We start from the raw sequence: 26,636 nt of genomic DNA, 5'->3' as shown, positions 1-26,636 counted from the left end.
CGTTAAAGATTATAACATAGTAATCTCTAGTATTGCTGATAATATATCATAAGAGTAAGTATTTTATTAAAAAACTGTTTGATTTTTTTAATGATTTTAATTCGATTTTTGTTGTATATGTAAATATAGGGATGACGTAATTAGAGATAGAGGGCGCATGCATAGATTAGGAGGTCTGAAGGTGAGGTGAACGGAAGATTAGGACATTCGGTATTTGGGCACCGTGCGATACAGTATGACGATTGTATAATGATTATGAATAGTGTAAATAAATTAGTTTTTATTATCTATGTAATTAGTCGTTATTGTCAATGACAAACAACGTACATAACAACTGGCGACGGGGATAAAGATAAAGAAAAAAAGACTACGTACGACGCACAACGACGTACAGGAATCGGGCCTTGGCAACGCCATTTTGAAAAAACAAAAAGGAACAGCTCTTCGTAAGCCTAACCACTCAAGATGCCTACATATGGTCACTTAGATCGGTTCGATGCCAATACCGAATCATGGGTCGCATACTCCGAAATAATGGAACAATTTTTTGCAGCTAACGATATCATAGATATCAATAAACAGAAGGCAATATTATTATCCAGCATTGGAGCAGAAACTTATGGAGTCCTGAGAAATCTGTTATTACCAGATAAGCCGGCAAATAAATCCTTTCAAGATTTAATAAAGCTATTGAAAGATCGTTTTAATCCAATCCCTACTGAAGCAGCTCAAAGATTCAAGTTCCGTAATAGGATGAGACAAAGCAATGAAACATTAGCAGTCTACGTTGCCGAACTAAGAAAACTTGCGGAGCATTGCAACTATGGAGCGGAGTTGGATAACATGATCAGGGATATGATAGTATCAGTAATTGAAGATGAGCGAGCGCAAGTACGACTCTTAGAAGAAGACTCATTAACACTAGCCAAAGCCATGACTATTGCTCAAGCTGTGGAATCTGCCTCGAGAGATGCACTGACCTTGAAGATATCTAATGGTCAATCCAACGGGGGAGCTACTAGAGAGGTCAACGCCATATATAATACGAATAAGCGACGACATAGAGGAAGCTCATACCATCGTGGACGGGAAAACACACACAGAAATGGCAATGAGCGTATGCACCATCAATCTGGGAACACCAAATGTATCCGATGTAAAAGAACAGATCACAATTATAATCATGCCCATATCTCCAATCAAAATGTCGTAAATGTCAGAAAATAGGGCATTTGGAAAGAGCTTGTGTTGGCAAGACAGTCACCAATAATAGAGGTCGTGGAAATAGTAGAACTCATCATTTACAAGAATACGACGTGTCAGAGTATATGTTGTACCATATACGGAGTACACAAGAGACTAAAAGACGAGTTAATACTGTGAAACGTGAAGAAAATATACCAGTACCTGGACCTATTTTTGAACAGCTTACTGTTAATGGTATCGCTGTGACGATGGAAGTTGATACCGGAGCTGGATTCACCCTTATATCACAAACCAAATTTAAGAAGATTCCCAACACTGAGGAAATTAAACAATGTCACATTTCTTTGGCATCATATTCCGGACATGATGTAAAGATTATTGGACAAGTCATGGTCAACGTGGAGTTTAAAGGACGTAAAGCCAAGCTACCTCTAATAGTATGAAAAGGCCAGCGACCAACATTGTGTGGAAGACTGTGGATATATTCCGAATTACAAATCATACCATCTAAAATATCGCATATACGAAACAATGACTCAACGTTGGAAGAAATGTTAAGACAGTATGCAGAGGTATTTTCTCCAGGAATTGGCAAATTAAAAAGTTTCAAAGTTCATCTATATCGAAAACCAGACTGTCAACCAACTTTTATGAAGGCACGGAGCTTACCATATGCCACTAAAGAAAAAGTGGAACTGGAAATCAATAGATTGGAACAGGAAGGAATCATTTCCAGCATACCCCATTCACAATTTGCAGCACCGATTGTCACGGTTATAAAGCCAAATGGACAAGTACGTTTATGCGGAGATTTTTCCCTTACAGCCAATAAAGCCATCGAGGTAGAGAAGTATCCTATTCCCAAAGCTGAGGATATTTTCGCCAACATGGCTGGGTGTAAAATCTTTACCAGGCTAGACATGAAGGAAGCCTATACACAATTGGAATTGGACGATGAATCAAAAAAGCTGTTGGTGATAAACACATCAACAGGACTTTATCGAAATAACCGTCTACCATATGGTGTGTCATCAGCTTCGGCAATATTCCAACGTTGTATGGAGACTATTCTACAAGGTATTAAAAGAGTGCCACCTTTTCAGGACGACATCCTATTGGGTGGAATAGATGTTGAGGACAATCTTAAACAATTGCAAGCCGTATTGAAGAGATTTAAAGAAGCAGGTATTAAACTCCGTATGGAGAAATGCGATTTTTTACAACCATCCTTGGACTTCCTCGGATACCATTTGGATGAAAATGGATTGCATCCACTAGTCTCGAAAACCAAAGCAGTTGATGAGGCTCCTCAACCAGAAAATATAGAAGACCTAAGAGCATTTTTGGGGTTAGTTAACTATTACGGCAAGTTCATCCCTAATTGTGCACAATTAATGGCACCATTATACCAACTTCTATGTAAAGACGCGAAGTGGCAATGGGGTGAAGCTCAAGAAAAAGCATTCAAAGACGCTAAATCCGCTTTAACAGCATCAACATTGCTGGTACACTATAATCCAGAGTTACAACTTTATCTCGCATGTGACGCATCATCAAAGGGAGTCGGAGCGGTATTGTCTCATATTGTTAATGGTCAAGAAAAACCGATCGCTTATGCAAGTAGGACGTTAATATCGGCTGAGAAAAATTATTCTCAGATCGAGAAAGAAGCTCTCGTCATCATTTTTGAAGTGGTAAAATTCAAAGACTATTTACTTGGACGAAAATTTGTGCTAATTACGGATCATAAGCCGTTGGTAACCATCTTTTCATCATCAAAACCCATTCCTCAGACTGCAGCTGGACGACTGCAACGATGGGCATTGTTGTTGGGTGGTTATAGCTATGAGATACAATACAAAAAGGGAGCACAACATTCCAATGCCGATGGGTTAAGCAGGTTACCATTGAAGACGGAAGATAAACCTGTACCAGTCCCAAGTGAATATGTACACAGTATTGCTTAGCTGAATATGGCACCATTGAACGCAGAGATACTCGCAAGAGAGACAGAAAAAGACATAGTCTTACAGCAAGTTTTTAAATATATGCAAAACGGATGGCCCAAGAAAGTACAACTTGAACTCAAGCCATACTTATGAATAAAATTTGACTTTGCAATTCATCAAGGAATCCTAATGGCCAGTAGCAAAGTGGTAATTCCACGAAGCTGTCAAGAGGAGGTTCTCCGAGAGTTGCATAGCTCACACCAGGGCATTGTTCAAAGCAAACAATTGGCCCGTAGCAAAGTATGGTGGCCTGAACTCAATGCTAGTATTGAAAGTAGAATCAAGACATGTCACATTTGTCAACAATATGCGCCTATGCCTAAAGTACAATATTCAAGTCGGCCAAAAGAGCAACAACCATGGATAAGAACGCATATTGATTTTGTTGGTCCTGTTCACGGAAAATATCTTCTAACCCTTGTAGACTCAATGTCAAAATGGATGGAGATAGGCGTAACAAGCAATACCAGTTCAGCCGTCGTAATAGCATTCCTAAGACAGAACATGGCACGTTAAGGTCTGATGGACACATTAGTAAGCGATAATGCAACCTGTTTCACGAGTGGTGATTTTCAAACGTTCATGAAGAATAATGGAGTAAAGCATGTTACCATAGCGCCTCATCATCCCGCTTCCAATGGGCAGGCAGAAAGCTAAATGGAACTACAAATGCAACACTCGAAACCATATACGATGGACTTCAAAAATATCCAGAGGGTTCCTTAGAGACCAGAATAGCAAGATTCTTAATCAACTACCGGAGAACACCTCAAGCTCAAGGAAAATCACCAGCTGAAATGTTTTTTGGAAGACCAATCAAGACTAGACTTGATATTTTTCACCCTAAAAATCTCAACACCAAAATCACAACGCAACAAGACAATAGAAGTTTCCAAACATAACAAAAAGTTTTTGCTAAAATCTTTGGAAAAGGGGAGAGTTGGATAGCAGGAGTCATCAAAAAGCGATTAGGCAATATGATGTACGAAGTTGCAAGTGATAGAGGAATACTGAGAAAACATCAAAACCAATTACGACGCAGGGAGGAAAATCCAAACATGTACGAAAAGAACATACCAACAGAGGAAAGAGAACCCGGTCGATTCAATATTAATCAAAGTATGAAGTTAAACCAAAATCAGGGATACAGGTCAGCCGCGAATACAATTGCACATCAAATACCACCAGTGCAGAACAGAAATAGTCAGCCAGTGTAATTAGAGTACCCGTTATAGAACCTATAAATTCCACAACCTTGACGAGCAGCAAGCAGCAAACTCGAACAGAATCATCTTGTCAGAATTACGACCAGAGTCATAAAAAGTCAACTCAACTACAGCAGGAACATCCAGTCAACACGCACCAGAATCTTCAAGAGTCAAGAATAGAGACGAGTCAACAACTAGTTCCACTCGACCATTCTCAACCACCATGTAGTGTCAATCCAGATCAACCAGTTCCAGCAGCCTCTCAAACTACCAGTCATGCTAATGCTGATGTTAACGAATCAAGAGTACGCTGTCCCCAGTCAAAAATAATTGTTCGGAAAGACTTTATTAAATCACCAACTTCAAATAATCCCAGAACTGCAGTGAGCAGATCAGTTAGACAGCGCAAACCAGTGAAAAGACTTTCCTTGTAAATAATTGAACATTAAGTGACGATTTCTAAAAGACTCTAGCTTTTATCTTAAAGGGAGAGTGATGTTGTATATGTAAATATAGGGATGACGTAATTAGAGATAGAGGGCGCATGCATAGGTTACGAGGTCTGAAGGTGAGGTGAACGGAAGATTAGGACATTCGGTATTTGGGCACCGTGCGATACAGTATGACGATTGTATAATGATTATGAATAGTGTAAATAAATTAGTTTTTATTATCTATCTAATTAGTCGTTATTGTCAATGACAAACAACGTACATAACAATTTTTTTAATGTGTCTTTTAAAGAGGTAGGAAGAAAATATGGGGCCTGCAGGCCCGAAAATATTATCACGACCCGTTCACTTTTCGGGGCGTGGTTCTAGAGAAAAGCCATCTATGCGATGGAAATCGAAATAATTTTTTTTTGTAGAGACAAAGTCTCCCTCTAGTGAGCTTTTAGTATAATTTTCGGATTATTGTTTTTCTCTCTCGCTATTTTTTCTCTATATAGTTTTTTGTTGTAATCCGATAACAAACACGTTGGCCTTAGTTTATTTAGTTTTTTTTTGAAATCATATATAATGCTCGGTAATACGGGATTGAGCATCAATCATTCAGAGAAGAGAGGAGCAGGAGACTCCTGGTGTAGGGTAGAAGAATTAAATTGAAGTTAATTGTCTTTATAGTTGTAATTGTCTTAATGGTAAAAAGTATGAAAGAGTTAAATAGTTATGAATGGAGTTATAAAGTTTAAAGTTAATGTCGAAGTATTTTTGAGTCGGCTAAAGTAATTGCCCCTCGTGTCCGAAGAATTGTCGTCAGTGTTTTGTGCGAGTTATGCGAGCGTGCCGTCAGCTTTAAGTGCGGTTTAAGTCAAGAATAGTCAAGTGAACCAGATCCAAACGAACTTAAGTACTTTTTTGCCTTATTATTCAACATTTCTATTATTTTTGAGTTTATATTTTTCCGATACTTAATTACCGATACACCCTATTTCCGGCCCATCTATGAATTGTTCCCCTAAAACCGGCAGTCCGTGGAAATTTACATTTTTTGACCCCGTAGAATCTTTTTGTTTAAGTTATTTCTCTTTTGAAGACCTGTTGGCATGACTCTGGTTTAATGAGTTGGTATATTGTTTCAGTCATTAATTCTGTAAAATCGTTCTAAAACTTAAAAATTAATCTCATAATTATTAGAATCTTCCGACCTGGTTGTAGTTTAGAGCTGGTGTAGTTAACTATGGAGGGCTAATCTTATAGCGGCCATCCAGTGCCTTTAAGTCTAATCGCTAACCGTTAGGCCTTGGAGCGACCATCGAGTACCTCCATGTGCCGTCCCACTTAAATTATCTTTTACCTGCCAACCCAGAAAACTGAGTCTATACAACCCTAATAGGACCATTCAGTTCCTAAATAAATTATAGAAACCTGTTATTGTTGAACAGACTTCAAGGTAATATCCTTCGTAATTTTGTGATAATACAAATGTGATAAGGCTATCAGTGTGATATTAAATCTTTATTACTATTTTGATACCATTTGAACCTCTCTTTCATTATCTTACATTGGGATAACCCATGGGGCCCTAGGATCCGAACAAATAAATTTGAAATTGCGACGCAGGGAATTATTTTCGTCCTTTATTATCCCTGGAATTTAGCGCTCGGAACTCGTCCCTCTAGATTTCCCACTTTTCGGCCCACGATCTGCTCGTTAAGTGGTGCACGTCGTAATAATATGTTTGATCAAAGTCTATTTTGATTCGTTACCTTTATGGAGTATTCATCTTCACTCTCACTGAATGGTGGACTTATAGCTCAAATGTGTTCCGTGAATAGTTTAGTGAATTTGTATTTCCAAAAGTAAGATTTGCCGTGTATTCTCCGAAAGTTACGGAAGGTTCGCTGTTTTAAAGTTCATTTTGGACCTGTACATGTTTCAATTTAACTTTTTAAGTTTATTATTCATTACACTCACTGCACGGTTCGCCTAAAGCTTTATTTTATACTGTGATATTTTATATAGTTAAATTGTAATTCCAAAAGTAAGATTTGGATAGATATTAAAATTAAGCTTCGAGAAACAGTAATTTCGAGAGTACATTTTTCACCGATAGTCTTAATTTTTTTTAAGGAATAGAATTAAATGGCTTAGTTTTATTTTGCTTCTGATTTAAAAATTAATTTTATATTGTTTTTTTACATTTGTATAAGGAAGGTTATTTAATTTTTTAATAGTTTAGTTCGAAATTTATTTGTTATTATAAAAATTAAATAACTATATAAGTTTTGTAATTTATATGTTAACTGCTAATACTTGCAGAGTTCGTGTTATTACAATCAAATTGTACACTTGTTGCTGGATTTTTTCCATTATCTTGTATTTTAATGTTTTGAATAAAATTTTAATATAAAGTTTGGCTTTTTAAATTATTTGTTCAGAATACGATATCCAATGAACGTCCTAGTTTCATCCCTATTGAACCAAATTAAAGGCCTAAAGACATCTCTAGGTTTTATAGAAAGACATCCAGGGGACGATCGCCGTTGGACGTCCGAAAACTCGTCCCCGGGACGTACCACGGCTATAGACAAACCGGACATTTGGACGTCCTTTAACGTCCAACCGACGTCAACCCCGTATTTTGGGATGTCCTACGGACGAAGGCAAAATCCGAGTGTGACGTCTATCGGATGTCCAAAGCACGTTTTTGTGTTTGCTGGGAAATGTCCTACTTGGGTCCTTCAGTGTTTGTTTCGATGAGATGGGCCCTCAAAAGTACCGTCCAAAAAAAGGAAAAGTACCTTAAATGTACAGAATGATTTTTTGCCTTGAAGCAAATAGTTAATATTACATATTAATATTTGTTTTGTTAAAACAATCAAGTTATTAGAAAGTACCAAAATTGAGTAAGGGGACTGTTAGAAGTAAGCTTTGATAAATAACGAAATTAGTAACACCATTCTGAAATGCCTCGATTCCGTTAAAGTTTTCAAATTTATTTTCCTAAATATTCTTATGTATTTAACTTATTTATTGAATTCAAAGATTCAAACTAAATTTTGAAATTCAAAGATACAAATTTAATTATGAAAATCCAATTTACCAATTAAATTATACATTTCCAAGATGCCTATTCAATTTTTAAATTCAAACCTACAAAATTAAATTAAAAACAATTACATTATCTGTTCGAAATGACCACCGCTGGTTCGATAGAAATTACGGGCATATCCAACAAATGGTTCACGAATCGATGATAAGTATTCCAGACGTGTTTAAAATTTTAGAACCTTCAATTTCGCGTTGTCTCGTACACAATATTTTAAATAACTCCAGATAAAACTCTCACGGGTTTAAATAAGAAGGTCAGGCTGGCCAAGCAACGGTTCCAGCAATTCCTATACACCTCAAAAGGAACGTGGTAACCGCGTGAGCTCTTACATCGCGACTACAATGGTCTCTAACTCCGTGATGCAAAACCACATTTGTCGGTTTACTTCTAGCGGAAGAATTTAAACTAGCTATGGTAAGTAATTTCATATCGTTTGATATATAATTTACCATCCTATGTTAAAGAGTGGCCAACGCCCACCCTCGGGATACCCGGGTGGGCAAACCAATAACAAAGCTGTGTTGAGGCCATGTGATTTCCAATCGTTTGATAGACGGAAAGTATCAAAGGTGAAATAGGTAAGCAAAACACAACGAACATAATTCTCTTAAATTATTGAAATTAGTGGAAATATGATTTAAAGAAATTCTTAAACTGGGATTCAAATGTTTTAATTTTAGGAAATTTGTATCAAACATTTGGGAAGTTTAGGCACCAAAAGTCATGCAGAACAGAAATTAATAGAATATGTCATTCTCGAATATTATATTATCTCGGTGATTAATTGGAATTTTCTTAGAGCAGATATTTATTATGGATTATTAAAAACTGCATAAATCATATTATTGCAAGAATGTATTTATGTACTAAGAATATGGCAAGATGGAGATTCTGTCCCCATGGTCGCATACTTTGCAGCTTAAGGGCCTGTTGCAAAAGCCCTACCCAAAGTGCTAGCCCAATGAATTTAACACGTGTTATTCTAGCAAAGCAGACTTTTGTAACAGGCCCTAAGTTTGACTTTGACCGCTTTGGATTTTTAGTCTCCTAGGAGGGGTTATACAATCATCGTGTCTGTCTGTGTGTGTGTGTGGGTGTGTGTGTGTGTGTGTGTGTGTGTGTGTGATCGGTTGTGACTGGGAACGCGAAAAAACGTAGCCAAGCGGGGAAAACTCCTCTTAGTTTGCGTTGTGTAGATCATCAAGAGCGCTATACAAAGGCAAATTGACGTGGCAACACAGGTTGAAGTATATTCGTTTCACCACTGCACCAGTGCGCGCATGCGTTTTTTCGGATACCCGGCTAGTAGTGGAATATAACAAATTTGGCCGAACGACGTCGAGAAAATACGAACGGGTTTAATTTCTAGTCAATTTTAAAGATAATTCATAAATAATACAAAATCTAGTTTCAAAATGAGTTTTTTGCAATAAAATAATTACCGATTTGACCTGTATGTAATTTTAAATTTTGTTAATTCTGGCTATTTAATTATCAATTGATCCTTAGGACTTGGATGCTTTTATATAAATACGTATTCGACTTTTTACCTCTCCGAGGGAACTTTGTACCCTAGGAGGGGTTATACAACCACCGTGTCTGTCTGTGGGTTCGCATTTTCGGGGCAAAGGGTAATCACTGCGTACGCAGTTTCTCGAAGGGTTGGCAAAACCATCGTGTGACGGTGAGCGTTAACGGATTGATTTGCGGTTGGGTTTGGTTGGTCTTTTTTCGTCAACGCTCACCGTCGCGACGGTTTTAACTCAGTTTGATTTGGTTATTGTAATGTTTATGTGTAGGTTGTGAATGTTGAGTTCGTGTTGTGATAGTTGTGGGTGTGGAGTTTGTTGTGAATGTTGTAGGTGTGGAGTTGGATGTGTTTGTGTTATGATGGTTGTGGATGTCGAGTCTGTATAGTTTGTATGGGCGTTTTCTCTACAACTTCTTCTTAATGACTTTGGGACGGACCGAGTGCTGAGTGTAATGCTACCTCTCAACGTCCAATGGCAGGGTTTCCACCAATTGTTCACGGTATTCGTCTTAGTATCAATTTGCGATTTTTTGGCGCCGGCCGGGAATCGAACCCGGGTCTGCCTCGTGTAAGAGATGTACTCTAACCACTCAGCCACCAACGCTTGTCAATTTACGGTGTTTTTCTAAAAAACAGCTTTGGCGAATGTCCTTTACAAAGTTATAACGTTAGGTACTATAATTTATTTTACATCATTTTAAATATTTATAAATTAAATTAATCTAATATTTAATTAAATATTTATAAATTATATTAATCTTATATTTAATTAAATATTTATAGATTATATTAATCTTATATTTAATTAAATATTTTAATGTAAAATTTGATCGCGATCAGGAATTGAACTCGGGTCGCATTGTTACAATGCGGATAGTTCACCGCCGAGCCATTGACTTCCTTAGGGAAAATATTCAAGTAAAGGAACAATTATGATTATGAACTAAACGGATTAATACAATATCTGTATATATTGTTTATTGAATGATAATTATTCAAAACTCGAGCGGAAACTATATCAAAGTAATAATATAGCGCCACCGTGTGGAGAACTATCAATCAAACCGGTTAAAAAATATAATCTATTCATTTTTTCGAACTTTAGTCAAATCTTGACGGGTCTAAAAAACGCCAAATAAACGTATATAAAGCCGTTGCCGTCAATTAAGAAGATTAAAAACTGGTTTCACACTCGACGGAAAATTAGCAGCGTAAAGTTGAACGTTAGCGGTATATCGAATGGGAATCAATTTTCAGCTCGGCGTTTATTATCGTCTTTCCGGCATATTTTCCGTCGAGTGTGAAACCAGCTTTAGTCTTTCTTAGTTCTTTGCTGTCAGACGAACTACTACAGGACGGGGTCCTGGTGTCGGTCAAAAGTTATGAGGTAACTCTGTGGTTTTAATTAGTATGTTCGGTCTTCGGTCAAGAAAAGAGTTAAATAGTGTTTCGCGTTTGGAACGTGAGTGAATAGACTTAAGTGTATGAACAGTGCGTGTTTAAGACTGAAAGTGTTAAAGTAATTGTGAACTAACTCAAGTCAGCTGTAAGATAAAATTGATTGTTTTTATTTTTTGAATTGGAATAACCTAATTATACCCTTGAAATTATCAACTCAACCTGTGAGGCTAATTAAGTAGATTGGAAGTAATTAGTAGCGAACACCTCTCAGCTGTTAATTAAGACAAGAGTTTATAGTAAGGTAGTTTAGTTAAAATTACTCAGTATAATTGATGATATTTACTTAAGTGTAAGTGTGTTTTGGGTTTATTTTTCAATCACGATGAACTAAGACAAATCTAGTCTTGGACACTTGAGTACCAGCGAACTGTCGTTATAATACGCTCTGTAGATATTTCTTTCATTAAAATTTGCTTTGTATTATTTTCAACTGACGAACTTGTACTGTAAAAAGGGTTTAATTCAATTGTGCATTGTTATAGTACGTCTAACTCACTGTTGTAACTACTTAACTTATGATATTCTGAATAAATTAAAATTGGTCGTTTCGTCTCAATTATTTTAATTATAATTAAAATTTTATACCGGGCGGGATAGAACTGGGATAACATTTTTAGTAAATAACTCTGAATTGCGGAAATATCTTTAAGGGTTATCTTGAGAAATTAATACCACTAGGGACAATTCTTCCGAGGATAGGTATATTTTGGCTTGCCAACTTGTCAAACGCACGACATAGCGAAGAGGCTGGTGTAATGGTTAAGAACGTACGTATGAAGCTTCCGGGCATGAGTTCGAATCTCGTTTCCTCAAATATTTTTTAAAAGATTTTTTAATTTAATTTTACTTTCAGTTTGAAAATTTTTTCTGCTTTTTATATCAAATAATTTATATACTTAAATTCCTCGAATTCACTATCTTATTATTTTAATTCATTTTGGGCTCCCAACGCCATCTCGTTACATAAAAATTACTAAGAATTTTGGAATTGATGTATTTTTAACTTATATTTCCAAAAATATTGTAAAAAATATTAAATTACACTCTTTAAACTAAAATAACTACTAACAATCTGAGCAAACCAGCACCTACACACGGGTACACGATTCATATTACAAAAAGATTATTTTTGTTTCCTTGTTTTACTTCGTTTTAGACAGTTATTTTTCTCGGGCATAGGAAAAAAATGGAATTTAGGCGGGAAAAAGTGTTCGGGTCGTGATAATTTCTGGGCCAATTTGACAGTCTCCATATATGAAAGTTTATTTTACCATAAATTATCATTAGTTTAACGACTTAAGATTATATTTCAAGAAAAATGTTTAGAATTTGGGCTCAGGCTGAAAAAATGTATTTAATCTCAGAGCCACAATTCTAAACATTTTTCTTGAGTCATTAAACTAATGATAATTTATGGTAAAATAAACTTTCATATATGGAGACTGTGTAGTTGCACATTTTTAACTACAAATACCTGCTTAGCTTTTACATTTTGCTGGTTAGTGGTAGTTTACCCTTACCCTATTAATATAGGGCAATGAAAATGCGTATGTTGTATAAAATTCAATTTTTCTTTCAGTCTTTTCAAACAAATGTCAAGTTAATGGATGATTGTGTGAGAACAACTTTATATGACTGGGGTTTGGAGTATTTAATTGAAAACTTCGACTATAATGCAGTAGACAAAGAAAGTTTTATGCTTCTGACACTTGACCTACTGAAAGAGCTTTGCTCTGCCATTGGGCCACGAATAAAGTTTTTGGCTTTGCACTCAAATTTATTGAAAGGTGTCTCTCAAGTCTTAGAAGGAAGCCTCCCTAATGATTTGGCAGTGTGAGTTTGGTTTGTTTTTAGTTTTATCATATCTAAGTTGTTTAAAATCTGAATTTGATTTAGATGGCTATTACTTTCCATGGAGCCCTCTATTAAAAGCAGTAGAAACATGTTTTAAGCTTTTCTGCATATTGGAGTTGTGTTACCCCACCAAGTGTCGTTGGATTTGGGAAGTAATTCAAGATAGTTTTTTTTTAAATAATTGGTAACAAATCAAATACCACTGTGAGCAATTCGGTTAGGGCCATGCGCCAAATTTTTCATAGAAATGTTTCACTTTTATTTGTAACGACTACCCAAACAGTATTGAAATGTTCTTACCTTATTTCATTTGTTGTTTCTCTAATTTCAAAATATTTAACGAAATGATACTATTTTAAGGTTTGAGTTAATTGTGGCTTGTGCAAATTGTAATCACTTAATGTATTTCTAAAGTTTATAGGAAAGGATAAATCTATAACCTGCAAATTGAGTAGATAATTAAAATATAAATGGGTGGATTTCACTAGCTTTTGAAAATCTACACAAAATGGGTTTGAGCTTATAACTAATAAAGTGTTAAGATGCCTGGCTTATTGAACCAAAATTAGTTAGTTTATTCAACCCAATATGGGCTAAAATAGAAGGTTAACTTAAATAATGGTGGAATTTTAACTTAAAGTATGGTTACATTTTAAATAAAATTTGGTTTTAAATTCGACCCATATTTGATTAAAGCCCAATATTGGATTGTAATAAATGACACAAATTGGGTTGTAATTTAAACAACCCAATAACTATATTTTAGTTGAGACTGAATCCAATATATTGGAATGTAAAATGGGTTATAATTTAAACAACCCAATAATGGTTTGAAATAAGTGACACAAATTGCGTTGTATGTTTTAGTTTGCAAAGTGAGGAATGTAACATTTTCTAGTTATTATGTTTTTATTAATACATTTGTTCGGAAAACTATATGATTTAAAATTCAAAATAAACGTGTGACTCGCGAGACAAAAAATAAAGGGGCGTCGAATAAAATAAAAGTGGAGTGAGGATTGAGCATCGGGATTGAAAAGATATCAATAAAATTAAGTGAACTATATATCTTATTTATCTTTAATTAATTTAAACAAATAACAGTTAAAGTATATATCTAACAATACAAGTATCTCAAAGACATGAAAAAGACCCTCCCCTTCCACGAGCTTCAATTGAAGACCTCTTTGCTTAAATCTGAAAGTACCCTTTAAACGAACAAATGCCAAGTCGAAAGAGCTAAAATTTGACGTCACAGAAATGTTAATTCTCCGGGATGGGTCCAAGATATTTTTATTACGAAGCAGTTGAAATAAATACACTGTTGCCTATTATTGAACGTACTTGCACTCAATATGAAACCGAAAGTAACCTCCAAACTAAAAGTGTATTAGACAGTTTAATCTAGTAGGGAAAAATTGTACAACATACAAGTCAGCTGGGAGCTGTTGGCTCGCGTGGCTTAAAGGGCTAGCTAATACCCTCCTACGCATTTTAATCTGGACACCTAAATTCATGTCTTTTAAAATCGCTTGATGATTTAGGCCTAAAGTGGTGCCTTGAGTATTAGCCTATAGCTGATTATTATTAGTTCCCCGTACGCGTATCCGCGGTGTGGCTTCACCTGTTTATTATATAAGATAAGATAAGAACTTGTGAACGTTGTTGCTACGTATAATAAGGTTAAGGAGAACCTAATGGTGTATCATTAGAATTAAAATAAAAGGTCATTTTGAAAGACGCTACTACGATGACTCGTTCAGGGTTATCGGCTTTATGAGGAGATTACCTACGATGATCAGAGCTAAGAACCATATAAACAATATTATTTTATAGATTTCGGATTCTCATGAAGTAATTCCAAACGAAAATGCTCCGTTATCTAGGAAGACATTTGATGCTGCCGGATTAAAACTATTACGGGGGAAAAAGGAATTATCATTTTCAAATCTAGTATTTCGCCCTACCGCAGCCTAGCCCATGCTTATTTTATTACAAAACGTTAAACTAACTTTTTAAGTTCACCAATAAACGAATCATATGTTTTTAAAATAAAGTCTTCTTGAAAGCCCCTCTGGAAATTTTATGTCAAACAAGTTAGCCAAGCCGTATTATTAGTTCCACATCGAAATATATTTCTGAGCCCAAAAAAAAACTTGTGAACGCGAGTGATTTTTATTCCTAACTATTATCCCCTGACCGTTCTATTAGATCTGGGTAGGTCTACCAGTAGCCAATTGTTACTATTATTTTACTACTACTGCCAATCTACAATAACTGACCGCTTGGAGTACGGTACTATTTGAATTTGTGGGTAAGGATGAAATAAGGAAATATATTTTGCCATACCAAAAGACCAATTTTAATTATTACGAAACAAATAACTTTAAACACTTACGCGACATAAAATGGTTATAACATGCACACTCTTAAATGAAAATAAATTAAAAACTACTAATAAACCTCCTAAGCTAAACCCCATTAAGATGCCATTTTCATCTAACCTAATTGTGTGTCATCTGCCATGATATTAAATCTTTGGTTTAAACTTATTATTTATCACGAGTCTTTTCACTATGATACGAAGTCCATCGAAGGGGTCGCCAAACCCATTACGGTCAAGGGCCTACGTTGTGGTCGTGAGTAAGACATCTCAGGCGACGCTCGAAGAGTTGAGAGTTTTTCGTCCAGCGCGAAACGTCGAAGATTCGTGGAGCGAAGACATCTGGATGTTGATGACTATGTGACGGTTATTCTTGTCGACTAAAACGATTAAGTTAATACCCGAATAAAGATTTTCCGACCAATGAAATGATTTAGAGCATATTCGAGCTCGGTGGTTCAGTAGACCACCGAAAGGTTGTTCTGACAAACCTCAGAGGCGAAGTTTTTGAAAAAGATAATATCTCTGGGCGCGCTCCATGGTTTTGTAAAAATAGACCACGTGACCTGGGTCACGTGAATTTAATTTTTGATTATAAGGACCAATCATGGCTGAAGGTGGAGTTGTCCCCAACCAATGGTCAAAAGGGGGAAGAAATTTAAAACCACCGGTAAACGCACACAACACAAAACTTTGCTATTGACAAATATCTACGATGGCATTTAGGCAGGATGGCACTGGGATCTCTAATCCCCGCGGCATCTTCTAAACTATCCTAACTAAGAATTTCCCCGTGCACACTAGAAAACCCCCAAAAATACAACCAATTATTTCAAAGTACAATACAACACAAAATGTCAAAATTCCAAACTACTGATGCCAGTGTCGGTTTCTCATCTATTAATACAAGAGTCACCGTAACAAGGCTGTCACTGGCGCCGGACTGACCACTTAGAGATTACCTACGAGTGTTTGAATATAACGGGGTTCAATAGTATAGCCGCCGTGGCGGCCACGCCGAATGAATACAATTAAATAAAAGAGGGGTCAAGATGACCTTGAATTTGACCTTGGTCTTTTGGTACCCTTGGTATGGCATTTTATTTTTAGGCACCGGACCACCGACGGTCGGGCAAAAAAGAAGGGATTAAGCTTGAGGGGAGCTCGGCGAACTGTCAATTATAGTGACGAGCGTGAAGTAAAGGAGGTCGTGAGATAAAAACTCCTTCTAGAAACGATTTCCAAATCTTTGTTAAAACTAGAATTTCTAGAAGTTCGGTGTTTTATCCCAATTTTACGTTATATGCCAATTTTTACGTTACACTATAAATGTTTCATTGATATTTCGCGCGTTGACGGGGTCAGATAAATGTAATAACCAAATGTGTGGACCTCCATGGGCCGAAATGGGTTTCGCGACCGAAAGAGATTGCAGTACCCCCGCCAGGAATTATTAACACACAGGCCCGGTCTGATTTAAAGACCCCCCTATCTATATATTTTAATTTTGAAAGTAGAAGGAAAGTGATGGCGAGACATCGATCCCGGGGTCGGGGTCAGGTTCGGGATCGGGGTCCGGGATTTAAGGGGTGAAATGAGGGTAAAATCGTCGAAAAGTCAATGTATTTATGATATTTCTCGCGACGATTTGTTTTCTCATATATCAACATATTATGTCCAGGCCAACTTGTTCATTTATCTCCGCTTATCGCGAAAGACACTTGAACGTATATCTTATCAAGTTTTATCGTACGGAATAAGTTGAAATGATGTAAAAATTGATAACCTAGGCGGCAGTAGAGATGGACTAAATTTGAACATGTAAATCCAAGATGGCCGCCAAGATGGCTGCCTAAACCCCCCCCCCCATAACAACCCCCAAAATATTTTCCAAAAACAAAATTTTTGTCCTTAAAAAAACATATTTTAATTTAAATCTCAAATTTCACCTTGTAGATGCTCTTTGACCTCGACGACAGACCCCTGACAACCACCACTAAGCCTCGGTCTATCACTCCAACAAGTTTGGTCACGATCGGACAAGGTCGGCCCGAGATATCGGCGGTAATATGTAACCCCACCAAATCCTTATGTTAATTTACTTTTGGTGTCACTTTTTTAGTTTTTTTCGTTTTTTCGCCATTTAAAACGCTAATTAGTTATTTGCGAGATGGGGAAACGAATTCGCGACCTTCGTTTTATATCCTTGGCAACTTTTGGCCCCACCCAAAATATTTTTAATAACTAAACTAATATAAATGAGTTTTTTCATTTTTTTTCGCAAATATTTTATTATGTTAAAAACAATGCTAGTTTAAGTAATCAAAAAACACAATTAATTATTATAATATTTAATAACTATGATATTTCAAACAATATATTTTTTAAACACTTACAACATATGAAACACTACAAATAAAACTAAAACATAATCTAACAAATTAAATTAATAAATAATAAAGAATTAAAGAAGGATATATAAATAATTTGAAGGCTGAAAAATATAAAAAACACAATGTTAAAAATATTTTAAGTGTATTATTATAAATAATTATAATTACATCAATTCGTAGAAGGTATTTTTCCTCTTCGATACAAAATGACATGTCGGGTTGGAAATTCGGGCTAGAATTTATAAATATAAATGAATTAATCTATTAAAAATGAACATATCTAAAAAATATTTACCACAAGAATACTTTAAATTTTGGTGCTCTAACATCGCACGAATAAAAACACTGGTTTTGGTCTTAATCACTTCGGAAGTATATAGTTCGAGAATGTCTGAATTAATTAAAACAGATCGAACGGTATGTTGTACAGTACCAACATGTTGAATTTGATCAAACACATGAAGTTCAGACTTAAACTTTTTAAATTCTTGTGATTCCACCACGAAATTTGACGAGTATTACAAAAGATTAAACATTCTTACTACTCGAAGAGAGAGAAATTTTAAAGATCGTGGCAAAGAAAGTACAGGCTTTAGATGTAATTCACCAGACATCTTGATTCTAGATTTCTCCTGGTAAAATCCTTTACATTGAGATTTTATAGTTTAAGCCTGACCTTTATTTTAAAATTTAAAAATATTGTCTTTGGGAATAATTATTAATTTTTTAATACAACTAAGGTTAACTTATTATCCCTATCCTTCTTAAACAAGTTTTTATAAATTAATAAAAACAATTATATTCAATTTTTAAACAACCTAGTACAAAATCTACTTATACAATTTCAGTTAATATAATTATCAATTACCAAAAAAAACATAAAACATTAAAGTTTAACCGATATTAGTATAAAAAAGTATATAGAAGACATGAAAAAAATCAAAAAGAATAAAAAATAACCAAGGGGTAGTTTGAAATGAGCAATAGATTGTATCCCAGATGAACTTTGTTTAAATCAGTTTTAAACAAGAAATTTTCAAGAAATTTTTTAAATAATAATTATAATAATAATAATAATAAAATAAAATATAAAAAACTAATACTAATAAAAATCAAAAAAAAATTTACATCACTCAATTAATTTAACCAAAAAATTTGATACCTGACCAAAAAGATAAGAATAATATCATTTCTGGAAAACTTATTGCATAAAAAAGATGAAAACAAAGGATTTTTAATATAGAGAAAAAAGAACTTTACACAAATCCCAACATTAAATTAATAAAGCTAGTTAAAAAAGGAAAAGTAGATTATGAAGTATTAAAAAGAACCTCCACCGCCTGAATTAAATTAATAAAGCTAGTTATTTTAGAAAACATATTTAAAAAACACTTAAACTTTTTAAAATAAAAACATTTTAAGTAAAAAATATAAAACATTTCAAAAATTATTCTTTCACCAAATAAAACAATTAAAAAATAAAAAAACACAAATATAGTCTTTAAATAAAATAGTCTGATGAACAATATTAGAATGTTATAATATTTTAGTCCTATTTAAAAAAAAATTTAATTTTTTAAAATAAATAAAAAAATATTGTAAATACCTTGAGTCGTAGTTGAAAAAGTTGCCGACGATCGTTTAAATTTAGAATTGGTCGAGATTATTTGCAACTAAATAAAAATATTTATCTTAATTATTGTAATTATTTTTTTTAAATTAGTATTCCTTACTCTAAAGTTGTAACTATTTTAACTTCTTGTCAATCCAAATCATTAATAAAAAATAGAACTATCATTCCTAATTCTAAACGGATAGTATTTCTCGTTAGATGAAAGTCATTAGTTATAGTTAATTGTTTTTTTCGAAAGAAAGATAGTTGTTGTAATTGGTAGAGAATTAGAAGATTGTGTTGAAGATTCCTACGATTTCTATGTTGGCGAAACCATGGGATCTTATTTAAATTTTGATATAGGCGCATATGTTTTCCAATTAAACGTAAAATTTCGTAAGAAAACCAGCCTTCAAGAGTGGATTGAGTGTGGAACAGTAAGCCGTCAAACTCAACACCCTCGTGGGGACAGACAAAATTAATAGAATGAACGTCAAATAGACAAGAATTGTTATTGATTCTTCTAGAAAAAACAGAAGCTAAAACAGATGGCGATAATTTAAAAGATTTTTTTATAAAGGGGCAAGCAAAAATGATTTTTTTAAAAGGTTCTACTAAGGCTTGACACTCAAGAAAGACTGTTTTCATACAGTAATTTTCAAGTCTAATTGAAATATCGTTAATTTTAAAAAGATTACAATTCCTAACTTTGCGTAATGCTAGATATTTAAGTGAAAAAGGGTTTATAGCGAGAGGATGAGAAATCTTACCGGAAACAGTCAAAACTTCGCGAGAGCCCATGGTTTTATAAAACGAATACGTTGAAAGACAGTCTTTTTATCAGAAAAATTTCAGAATATTTAATTTTTTACATCCTGATTTTAACCTGTTTTAAAATCAAGTCAAAAGACAATTTTTTATCAAATACACCCTGCAGAAATATAATTTTATCCCTTTGTTTAAATTTTATACCTCGCAGAAATATATTTCTTCACATAGAATTTTAAAACATCTAACCCTGTAATTAACAAAATTCTTACATCTATAATCGATTTTTAAAGCAAAAATATTAAAACTCTTAGGGCGTTGTCTTTTTTGTCACGGAGAATTCAATGATAAAAAACTGATTAAATATAAAGTCCTTCAAAGAAATAATTAATAATTTTATATTTTTATACATGTCTATATTTAAATTGGCATTCACAAACAATTTTAAATACCATTTACATACCGATAAATTATAACTAGGTTCTATCCTTGTAGTATTAATCACCTTAATATTCAAGGTTTTATATTTTGAAAAAATTAATGAAAAAAATAAATACTTTTGGTATAAAAGGGCAAAATTTTACTATTAAAACATAACAGGCTAAAATGGCTTCCACAAGCAATAGTCAAAGCTCCGCGAGTCAAGCAGTTTCAGTTTTTGATAGGCCTGAAGAGGAGATGTTATTAGATTCGGACGAATCGGATGGGGACTTTATTCAAGAGGTACGTCGTATGTCAAATATCGAAGAAGTTGGTATCGAACAATCAGCGAAAGTTAAGAAAGGTGGAGTTTCTTATGAAACTAAAACTCCGAGAAAAAAGGCGAGCGACAAGGGAATATATCTAGATATTCAGATATATTCGTATAAAAACATTAAACATCTTCCCCAAGATGAACTCTGGAAGGGTGATTATAAAAGGGTGAAATTCTTAGCTAACACCCTATCCATGGACGTTATTCGAATCATAAACTCAACAAACAGGCTGAAAAAGATAATTGACCAGACGGAAGGAAAAATTGTTTGCCCACCCACGAAGGTAAGTTAAACTCATTAATTAATTATTCGTAATAGTAATTAGAATAACATTTTAGACCTGGAAACGAAATTAGAATATGGAAGACTCCAGTGATTACGATTCGAACAGTGAATTAGACTTTTCATCTTTAAACAGTTTTAATTATAAAAAGTTTTATAAAATTAAAAAATTAAGCCCTAGAAATTCAAAAAAGTGGAAATGTAAACAACTTGATATTGATCTAGAACTAATAGACTTAAACGAAATCCAAACACATTTATTTTTTTCAGTATTTTAAAACATTCTGTCCAAAAGTATCAAATACGTAAGACAAGAGGCACCAGGTTTCGATTTCCTCAGATTTGCAATTCAATCGGAAAATTTAGAACATCCAATTAACATTAAATTTATTAAAATTGATCAGTTAACTGTTTCTCGAATATTTAAACATATAGCTCGCATTGCTCAATCGAAAAAAGATTTCTTACTAGATGGAGAAATTAAATTTAGTATAATTCTTTTGAAATCCCCACAGAAAATGGGAAAAAAAATTTAGCTCTAAAAAACAGAGACATTATCGATCTTAATGCTTTTTTAAAAACTAAAACCAATTTTTACTATATAAATAACATCGATAATTTATGCGTAGCGAGAGCCCTCACAGTCGGAATAAAACTCTGTGAAATTGCCGAGTACAAAAAGAAAAAACTTCCATTAACAAGTGTTCTTAAAGAATATAGAGCCTTAACATTCTTTCGTAGTAACTTACAAACTAAAGCCGCTAAGAAATTGCATGTTGATGTAGGAATTGCACAAGGAGCTGTAGAAATTGGTGATATAGTTAAATTTCAATCATATTTAGCCCCAAAGTATCAGATAATAATATTTAACGCAACGGAAAATTTTCAAATTTATTTCAAGGGTTTTCCCCCTGCCGAAAACAAAATTCTACTTGTAAAAATTGGCACGCACGTTCATTTAGCTAAAAATCTACATTCCATTTGGGGCGGCGTAGCTTCGTGCTTAGACTGTGAATTTTTTTTTTATTCCACCGCTCGTAGGAACAAACACCACTGTTTTGACACTAGAAATATTAAATGTAAAAGGTGTTTAAGTTTAAATTTTCACGAAATTTTAGAAATTCCTTTAATTCGTTGTACACTTTGTAATAGGTTTTTAAAACAAGGTGAATGTTACAGTTTTCACCTGAAAAATGAAACTTGCAAGCTTTTCCACAGATGTGAAAAATGCTGTGTTCAATTTGAAACTTTAAAAACTCACAAATGTGAAACAGCTTGCAACTCTTGTAAAATTGATCATCCTCCTAACCAGCATTATGTTAAACAGTCGACCTTTAAAAAGAATCCACGATCCGATGTATATTTCGATATTGAAACTATAACCGAGAATAATATGCATAAGCCTATTCTGTTAGTGGCACAAAGTGAAATTTTAAATCAGCCTGTGGAAACCACGGTTTTTGAAGGACAATATTGTGTAAATAACTTTCTCAATTTTTTGTTTCAACATGAAACTATTTTACTTACGGATGGGAAACGGAAAAGAAAAACAATTAGACTGGAATTTACAAACCTCATCGTAATGGCCCATAATCTGAGATCTTTCGACGGAATGTTTATTATTTCTAAATTAATTAATCATGTCATTCCCGATTTTATTTACGATGGAGCCAAAATTCTTACTATTTATATTAAAGGGGTAGACATTCGTTTTGTAGATTCTTTAAACTATATTAATGCACCACTAATGCATTTTCCTAAAATGTTTTCTTTGCCTCAATCTAAAGGATATTTTCCCTATATTTTTTGGACAAAAAACACTTTGAATTATTCAGGTCCAATTCCGGACGAATTTTTTTTGAACCCAATAAAATGAAAGAATTGGAATACCGAGAATTTAAAAATTGGTATTCACACAAACAGCTCGAACTGGTATATGGTATTAAATCAGAATCCAGAGCGTATTTTCTTTTAGATTGTAATTTATTACGCTTAGCTATGCAGAAATTTCGCATCTTATATAAAGAACTAATTGAAATTGATATCAGTAATTATGGGGGTATTTCTCTTTCTGGGGCACTTAATAATGTATTTATCGACAAGTTTTTAGAACCATAAACACTATGTACTATACCGGCTATCGGTTTGGCAAGTAGACAGAATCAAAGCGAGATTGCCTTAAAATAGTTATCTTGGTACGAGAAGGAAAATAATTTAATTTTGCAAACTGTCAGATCCGCGGCTGGGGAACAGTCTGTAGGTCCGTATTTTGTAGATGGTTACTGTGAAAATCCACACATAGTAATTGATGTAATGGGTGATTTCTGGCACCGTTGTCCAAAACATTTTTCTGGCTCGAGCTTTAATGCAATTATTGGAAAATCATTCAAAGAAATTAGAGAAAGAGAATTAGATCGAAAAGAATTTATTGAACAAAATTTACCAAACCACACATATATTCAAATTTTTGAATGTGAAATATTAGAATTGTTGAAAAAAAATGCCGAGGCGAAAGCATTTTTTAATACAATTAAAATTATTCCTAAAATTAATCCTAGAGATTCTTTAGTTGGAGGGCGTGTAGAAACAATTAAGCTGTACCATGAAATAGAACCCTTAATTGGAGAGCAAATCCGATATTTTGATTTTTGTAGTCTGTATGCGTATTGCTCACAAAAAATGGAATATGGTTGTAAAAATGTTAAAGTTATCACACACAACTTTGATTATGCACCGGACGCCTATTTTGGAATAATTAGTTGTCGAATCCTCCCCCCCAGAGACCTCTACTTACCTGTTCTTCCCTACCGATTTAATAAAAAACTTTATTATCCTTTATGTGGTAGTTGTGTGATAAATAATGATGAAAAATGTACACATAGTATTGACGAACGAGCTATAACGGTAGTCTTACCCGAGGTGGAAATCTACTACTCAATAAAAGAATGTAATTATCAGCTGTTAGAAATTTTCGAAGTTTATCACTATAGTATTACAACCAATTTTTTCAAACCATATATTAACATTTTTTTTAGAGCAAAAGTTAAAAATTCAGGATTTCCACCCAATATTAAAACATATCAAGAGCAAAAAGAGTATTTAGACGCGATATACGAAGCTGAAGGAGTAAGGTTAGAGCCTGAGGAAATTGTTGATAACCCATCCTTAAGAACTTCCACGAAATTGGCGCAAAATTCGTTATATGGCAGAATGGCGTTAAGAATGGATAAATCAACAACTAAAATTATCCATCACTACTCCCAATTAACCGAGATTATAGCAGACACAACGAATAAATTAACAGACTTTCATCTAATCAACAACGATGTTGCCATGGTAGGCTATAAAAAAAGTGAGTTGGCCCCCACATTTCGCAAAGGTAATGTAATAATTGCTGCCTTTGTCACCAGTTACGGTCGTATTCATCTGCATAAGTTAATTAATAAGTTGGGAAAGCGTGTAATTTATTTTGACACGGATGGAGTGAAATTTACACATCTACCAAACGATTGGCTACCCCCCTCGGTGGTAATTTAGGTGAGCTTACGTGCGAGACTCCGAATACATATATCACAAAATTCGTATCAACTGGACCAAAAAGCTACAGCTTTAAACTTGAAAATAATCGGACAATTATAAAACTTAAAGGGATAACTCTTACCAGGGAGAATTCAGACATCATACATTTCGACGCTTTCAAACAAATGATTTTTGTACCAAATACCGAGTTTAAGGTGAAAATTCCCTTTAACGTAATAAAAGAGAAGTACAAAATGCTTTTACGTGTTGGCAACTTAAGTAAAACTTTCAAAAAAACTTTTTGTAAACGTGTGCTGAAAGATAATATATCTAGTGTTCCCTACGGCTATTTAGAATGTGAAGATGTTGAATTGTAAAATAAAATTATCATCTTTTAATTATAAGTCTAAAAATCATGTAACAAAAAAAACCGTCAAAACAGGTTTCATTTAACCACATAGTTATCGTAAATGAAATCTCTTCCGAAAATCGAGTAAATACTTTATTTTTAAATAACCTAAGATTTAAACTTTTAACTTCCAAAATTGAATTTTTACTAAAAAACGGGAATTAATAATTTTTTTGGTGAGAGAGATATTATGATTTATTTTTTATTCAAAATGTTATTTTTGTATGTTATTTTGAAACGTTATATAACTGGTGAAGGAATGGTTTTGATAAGAAACATATTATACTTTTAATAAAATAATTTTTTAAATTTAAAATGTGTTTGTTTATTTTTACATATGTTCTATAAAACAGTCAATGTACTAACAAAATACGTAGTATGTTGTCTTTGTTTAAACAGTAATGTCTTATATAAAATTTCTTTCACCATTTCGAATGATGGTGTCAGGGCCTACTATGTCGGGCAAATCATCATGGACGATCTCACTAATTAGATGGAGGAATGAATTAATCGATAAACCTCCTATTAAAATTATTTATTGTTATTCGGTTTGGCAATCAGGTTACCATGCTTTATCTCAGTTTTTAACCGATATAGAGTTTATTCAAGGACTACCTCCAATGGACAGCGAGTTCTGGGAATCAAATAGAAATTCTTTACTTATTATTGATGACTTAGCAGAAGAACTTTACAAAAATTATCAAATTGCTAAATTGGTTACCGTAGACAGTCATCATTATGATATTTCAGTCGTATTAATCTCACAAACCCTATTTCCTCGAGGCAAACAATCTCGTTTAATCTCTCTTAATATGTCATATCTAAATCTGTTTAAATCTCCTCGAGATCTAAGTCAAATCCAATATCTGGCCAATCAAATATCTCCAAATAATACAAAAAATGATTAAAATGGCCTACGATATGGCTACTAGAGAACCTTACAATTCACTATTTATAGACACATCTGTCACCACTCCAGATAGCTTACGATTAAGATCGTACACATTTAATCAAAACGGACCACAAATGGTAGTTTTTTCCAATAATAAATAATTTACTATATTATTAGCATCTTCATTAAAGACAATGGCTCCAAAAAAGACAGTACGTAAAAAACGACTCCTATTGCAAATCCCTCTGACAGGTTTAATACACACTATCCATATTTAAATTTATTGTATAAATCTAAAGGAGGGATACGTAAAAAATTATTAGCTAACAGTTCTCCAACGCAATTAAAAGCCTTACAGACCGTTTGCAAAAACTTGAAAGGGGGTCGAATTATATTATCTCAAGCCCAAAAAAAAACAACTTTCTAAATATAAAAAAGCAATACGGTTTTTGGCCAGTCCGAAAATTTCGCAAAAAAGGAAGCGTGCTCTAATAATTCAGAAAGGTACGGGATTCTTCATACCGGCTCTACTAGGATCTATCGTTCCTTTAATTGCCAATTTATTCAATAAAAGATAAAATGAAAAAAATGATTTTAGTTCCCGCTTCGAGTGTCGGACAAATATCTCAAGAAAATAAACAGCTTGTTTCTCCCCAGGAAACATATTATAACTTATTAGATAATGAGATGCAAAATATATTAACTTCTAATTTAAACAGCCGCTCCAAATTACGAGAATTTTTAAAAATACTGAGCGAGGCCAGGGAAATGAGAAAAGCGATACCTGTACCTAAAGTTT

General features: G+C 33.9%; 1 protein-coding gene across 1 annotated transcript; it reads left to right on the top strand.

Annotated features, from left to right (window-relative positions):
• The first annotated feature begins 465 nt into the window (after nt 1–465).
• LOC149954462 (uncharacterized) lies at nt 466–1,649 on the top strand. Its single transcript, XM_090169911.1, has 2 exons — nt 466–1,209; nt 1,257–1,649. The coding sequence occupies exons 1-2, from the start codon at nt 466–468 to the stop codon at nt 1,647–1,649; spliced, it is 1,137 nt and encodes a 378-aa protein (XP_090026037.1).
• The last annotated feature ends 24,987 nt before the right edge of the window (nt 1,650–26,636 follow it).

The sequence above is a fragment of the Leiobunum rupestre genome, chromosome 3 (assembly GCF_980474605.1).
Source record: "Leiobunum rupestre chromosome 3, qqLeiRupe1.1.hap1, whole genome shotgun sequence".
NCBI lineage: Eukaryota > Metazoa > Arthropoda > Arachnida > Opiliones > Sclerosomatidae > Leiobunum > Leiobunum rupestre.
The sequence above is the reverse complement of the archived record's forward strand: the minus strand, read 5'-3'. Positions and strand labels throughout refer to the sequence as shown.